The 5787-nt window shown below is 48.6% G+C and overlaps 1 protein-coding gene across 1 annotated transcript; it reads right to left on the bottom strand.

The window, feature by feature from the left end:
* Positions 1-694: 694 nt before the first annotated feature.
* LOC137146948 (olfactory receptor 52P1-like) lies at positions 695-1633 on the bottom strand. Its single transcript, XM_067538612.1, has one exon. The coding sequence runs from the start codon at positions 1631-1633 to the stop codon at positions 695-697; it is 939 nt and encodes a 312-aa protein (XP_067394713.1).
* Positions 1634-5787: the final 4154 nt, after the last annotated feature.

Genomic DNA, 5787 nt, shown 5'->3' with positions numbered 1-5787 from the left:
ATACTCCAAATGTGGCCTGACCAGTGCCGAATACAGGGGAATAATCACTTCCCTCCATCTGCTGGCAACGATCCTTCTAATGCAGCCCAATATGGTGTTAGGCTTCCCGGCAGTAGGGCACACTGCTGACTCATGAACTGATAATGTGTGTCCCAAAATGAACTGATGATTGAAGGCAGATTTCATGTCTTTGGGGAGGCTAAACCAGAGGGGAAAACTCCAGGTTAATGCTGGTTAAGAATTCAGAGAGACCGATTTGGGGAGACTCAGGACTGGAAGGGATTGTTGGGGCCTGGTGGATGGCAGAGCTGAGGACCTTGTGATGGCAGAGAGGGGCAAAAGAGTCAAAGATGGAGGAGAGTGAGGAATGGTGAGAATCAGCAACGACACTGATGGAAAATGGGGCTTAGAGCATATGAGAAGCCACCATCGCTGGTGGTGTGGATGTCATGGAAAGGCCGAATGACAGGGTGTGAGGTGGTGTGGGAGTATAGTGACGCTAAAAGAGATCAGGTGATGGTCTGAGACAGCAGTGCTTGGTGATGGAAAGATAGGACATTAGGTGTGAGTAACTTTCAAACTGTGAACTGCCAGAAGGTTGAGCTCAGCCACATTGGGACAGAGCATCCTTAATTAACGAGGTGACATCGTTTCCCTCCTGTCATGCAGGTTTAAAGTCAGTGGCCCCAGACGATCACATTCTGCAGATGTATTTTCCCACTTTGTCACGAAGCTCTTTGGTTTTGACCCCATAAATGATAGGGTTGAGCATGAGGGGCACAAGGAGATAGAGGTTGACCAAGAGGATGTGAACATGGGCAGCGATGCCCTGACCAAACCTGTGTGTCAAGGCGGAGAAGAGGTATGAAGAATAAGACATCAGCATCACACAGATGTGGGCTGTGCAGGTGTTGAGGGCTTTCTGGTGGGCTTTCTTGGAGGAGACCCTGAGGACAGCCCTGATGATCAGCCCATAGGACAGACCAATGAGTGTCAGGTCTAACCCGATGATGACTAATGTTGTCACCAGGCCGTACGTCCGACAGACTGTGGTGTCCCCACAAGACATCTTCACCACGGCCATGTGCTCGCAGAACATGTTGGGGATAACACGGTTGACGCAGAATGGCAGCCTCCGCAGCATCAGGGGCTGTGGCAGAATCAAGAGAACAGCTCGTATCAAACCCACTAGCCCTAGCTTAGCGATTCGTGCATTGGTGAGGATGGTGGTGTATCTCAGAGGGTGACATATGGCGACGTAGCGATCGAAGGCCATTATCACGAGGATGGCTGTTTGCATAGCAGCAATCATGTTAAAGAAGAACATCTGGGTGAGGCAGCTGTCCACAGTGATGTCTTTGAAACTGAACCAAAATATGCACAGCGCCTTTGGCACGACACAGGTAGACCCACCGATGTCCGTGAGCGCCAGCATGCAGAGCAGCAGGTACATGGGCTTGTGCAGGGTCTGCTCTTTGCTGACAACAAACAGAATCATGACATTTCCCACCAGGCTGATGATGTAGAACATAGAGAATGGGATGGAAATCCAGATGTGGGCAGCTTCCAGCCCCGGGATGCCGTTTAGGATGAATGTTGACGGGCCAGAGGGGGTGTGGTTGAAAGCTGACATGAGGTGGTCAATGCGCTATTCAGCCTCAGAAATGCTCTGGATGCCTCTGAAGGGAGAGAAGCCCAATGTGAGGGGTTAGGCACTTGGTAACAAATAGCATGTTAAATATTTAGTTATTAACAGTCTAGAAAGGGGGTTGAGCAGTGAGATGGCAGCATTTGCATAGAGGAACAAATTATGTAGGCTGTAATCCATTCCAGAGATGGCCTCAGACATCCAAGGTCAGTGAACAAGCCACATGATGGGAGATGACATTCGATGTCAATCTTTGCAAAGTATATGCCCATTGGAGGGAAAAACTTTAACTCCTTACAAGGTTCTAATTTATCTCTATGAACTCAGGATAGGGACATGGTTTGACGGTATTTGACTCTGAAACCCTGCTCAAAGTGCCAGCATGGCCAAAAACTAAAGAAACAGTTGGGATACAGGAGGAGTGGGATGGGGAATAATACAAATGTACAATGCCATGAGATCAATCAGTTAATGCGTCTCCCTCCTCAGGACTCCTCTGTGCGGTACTGAGCACCCTTCTCAAACAGGATATTGCAGAACCAGAGGGGTTCCGAATGATCAAGGGCCTGGGAAAAGGCTCACAGGGACAGAGGGTGAAAAGACTGGGATTGTTACCTTAGAAAGTGGAGGAATAAGAGGGGATTTGAGAAGTCAATAGAATACTGACTGGTAGAGAGTATTCCAAGCATGTGTTGTCCCTGTCTCATAACACAAGTTCAAGAGGCTACTCAATTAAACGGAAACACGGCAAATTCAAAACTCATTAAAAAAGAATGCTTCCTTCACCCGGTTCATAATTAGACAGAGGAACTCATTGCCACAAGATGAAGTTGAGGTAAGTAGCTAAGCTAAAATTGGAAAGGTTTAGGACATTTATATGGATAGTAAGAATCTTTTGTTTCAATAGTGACAGCTACCTAAATATCTCGGAAAGCCTGTACGCCTGCGTGTTTCAGGGCACAAGCCAATCTCTGGCTGTTAGGCACTAAGGTGACACCTTCATGAAGATCAGATGATCCCCCCAATACCTTCTTTGGCAGCCTCTGTGGTTGTCGCTGGCAGAGAGAGAACACTAGACTAGATGGACCATAGGTTTCATCCACCATGCTATTCCTCTGTTAGAAAGGAGCCAAGTTTTCCCCATGGAAACAGACATTATCATGGCAGGCTGGGATTTTGAGCTTTGTTACATCCCTTATTTCTTTTGGTGAGACACTTTCTTGAAGGTGCCCAGCTGTCTCTGAGACATAACAAGTACAGTTGTTTTGTTATTCTGCCTTGTTAACTGACAAGGGTAAGCAGAGACACCCATCAGCAGCTTACACATCTCATGCTTGAGTACTGATAACGTTTGCAGGTGCTGCAAAAGTTGGTGGATTGTAAATAATGGGGAGGACAGGTCACTGATTCAGATCAGCCTGGATTGGTTTATTACTTCAGTCGAAGCAGACAATATGTGTTCTCATATAGCTCAGTAGATTTATGCGTCTAAGACCAAAGAAAGCAGGCAATGCTCACAGAATGGGGGACTGGGTCGTGGGAAGAGGTGACTCTGAACAAGATTTGAGGGACGTGAAGGAGGAACATTTCAAATGAGAAAAATACTGACGTGATCCTATAAAATCTCCACCCTGAGGAATGTCTGTACAACCCTCCCCATTAATGGCTAACAGATTATCCCAGGGATTCCCGGGTTTAGGCACTGTGGCCCAGTGGTTCACTGTATCAGCCAGCGGCCAGGGGCTCCTGTACTTACAGAACACAGCCATTACTCAGAGTTGCCAGCTCTCATTATACACTGGGCACACTTATCAGCTTGCTCATTGTTGCTGTGCGTCAGACCCTGAAGCCCCACACGTGTGTGGGAGCAACAAGAGCAGCAGCACAGCACAGTTGCCTTAGCATCTGTCACTGAGAGTGTGATGTTCCTCACCAGACAGAAACTGTCACTGATCCCCCCCTAGCCAAGGGACACGGGGACGGGGGGCATCTCACGCCTGCAGAGGAAAAGTTGTGAAGATCTTGGGGAGACTCAGAAGCTGTGGGGGCCACGGGTGACTGGGAAGCCTGGAGAAGATGCTGGCACCCAGTGTAGTGTTGGAATCGGGGCAGCCTGGAGGGGGAAGGAGATTATAGATGGGGTCAGATCTGATGGGAGATGGAACCAGCTGAGGAGCAAAGATCAATGGTTCTTTCCATTGGGGAAATGCCTGAAGTTGCGTAATTAACATTCAAGAACCGAAAAAAAACTGGAAAAAAATGAGTAAAGGTTGTGACACCCAGGCTGCAATTTTCTGGCTTCTCAGGGAAAGAGGCCCTGACACCTGCTGAGACACAGTCGGGGCCAGGAAATCTCCCAGCATTGACCTGGGACAAACAATCAGAAAGAAAAATTGAATTTCAGCAGTGCTGCCTGTCTGTCCATGTACCCCCCACTCTCTTCCCCCCCCCCAGCACTACCCGTTTGTCCATGTACAGCCCCCTCCCACTCCCACCACCCCAGCACTGACAGCCTATCTGTGCCCCCTATTCCCTACCCCACAAACTCCAGCACCACCTGCGTATCCTTTTGCACCCTCCTCCCTACCCCCACAACCGCCAGCGCTGTCACACAGTAATCCCACTGACCCAGGCCAAACACCAGGTGCCAGACACACCACACAGTGACAGCTCGTACAAATATCTACACAGCCTGGGTTAAACACTGGGTATGGCTGCACCAGTTAAAGGGGGGATGGAGGAGGAGCAGCCTGCACAGCCTGTCCGGGGGTGAAGGGAACCCCAGCAGCAGCTCAGCGTGTGCAGGGAAGTAGAAAGTGACAGACCCGAGGGGAAGGGAGAGAGGACGTGGAGGCTAAAAGGAGCCAGTGTGAGTAACTCTTCCTCAGAACAACGCAAAGTTTTAGTTGTTGTGGGATTGGACACAGGAGGAGGGATGGGCTGGATGGAGGAAGGTGTCAGAGACAATCTACTAGAGCGTGTCCACATTACATGACAGCCTGAGACACCCCTCTGCCCCGGGAGATTGCAGGATGCCTAGTTACACCTCTGTGGTGTGTGAATTAGGCAGGGTGTCGATTCCCTATTTCACCTTGTTTCATGACTTTGCACCACTGCGATCTGGATACTGCACGTCCCACCCCCTCCCCACCCACATTGTGTGCCTGGATCTCCCTCAGTGAGATTTCCAACACTTCCTGGTTTCCTCTAAGCCAGAAACATGCTTTTACTTTTACTGAATTTGGTGCTTCTCATCCTCTATAGAACCAGAGATGCAGGGGAACTACAAAGCAGCCCCCCTCTCCCGCATGAAAAAAATTGTCACCTGAATCTTTTTGAACTTCTCAGCTGTGAGTTTCAGATTTCAGCTACTCTCCTGTCAGTTCTTCTTTGGTCCAGATGAGCTCACCCATCCTTAGAGGCAGCAGGACGACTGCAGTTGAAGTCATTAGAGGCTCATCTCTGGTGAAAATCAGGCCTTTTATTTCAGTCCCTAAATGTGGATTTGGGGTGAAATCCTGGCCCTGATGGGAGTTTTGCCATTGATCTGAATGGGACCAATATTTCACACTTAGTGTGCAAATTTAGGCTCCCTGCTGTGAAGATCAGGTCCTGCAGCAGTGAGAGCTATTCTGTTAGGGTGCTGAAAGAGTCTGAACAATGATCCCCAGTTTATGTGGCATTCTGAGACAGGGCATGAAAGATGGGGATTTCAAAATGCAGGGGCTCTGATTCTGCTTAAAGCAGTGATGCCAGTGTCAATCTGGAGTGAGCCACTGAAGGCAGAATGTGAGAGCAGAATCTGGCCAACGTGTAAAGCCCTGTAACCCATTCTTGGTGTGAAATCTCGGGTAGCACAGATACCCACGACACAGGCTTTGGCTACACGTGTTAACCTGGCAGTAACGTTGCTGAACTGGAAAATTTGAGAGAACCAAGGAAAAAAACACAGAGACTTAAAAAAGGGGAGATACAGTCTCCTTCCATCTGTCTCAGTAAGAGACAAGGAAATGATCTTAACAGAAGTATTAGTCTAAACGACTTACAATGAATCTTTAGTTCCAGTTTTAAATCCCTTCATGTTACTGACAATATTAAACAGTTCAAGTCTACGTGCAGGAGAATTCCTGCCCAGATTG

This window comes from Emydura macquarii, unplaced genomic scaffold (genome assembly GCF_026122565.2).
Source record: "Emydura macquarii macquarii isolate MOO-44397 ecotype Brisbane River unplaced genomic scaffold, CSIRO-AGI_Emac_v2 contig_497, whole genome shotgun sequence".
Lineage (NCBI taxonomy): Eukaryota > Metazoa > Chordata > Testudines > Chelidae > Emydura > Emydura macquarii.
The sequence above is the reverse complement of the archived record's forward strand: the minus strand, read 5'-3'. Positions and strand labels throughout refer to the sequence as shown.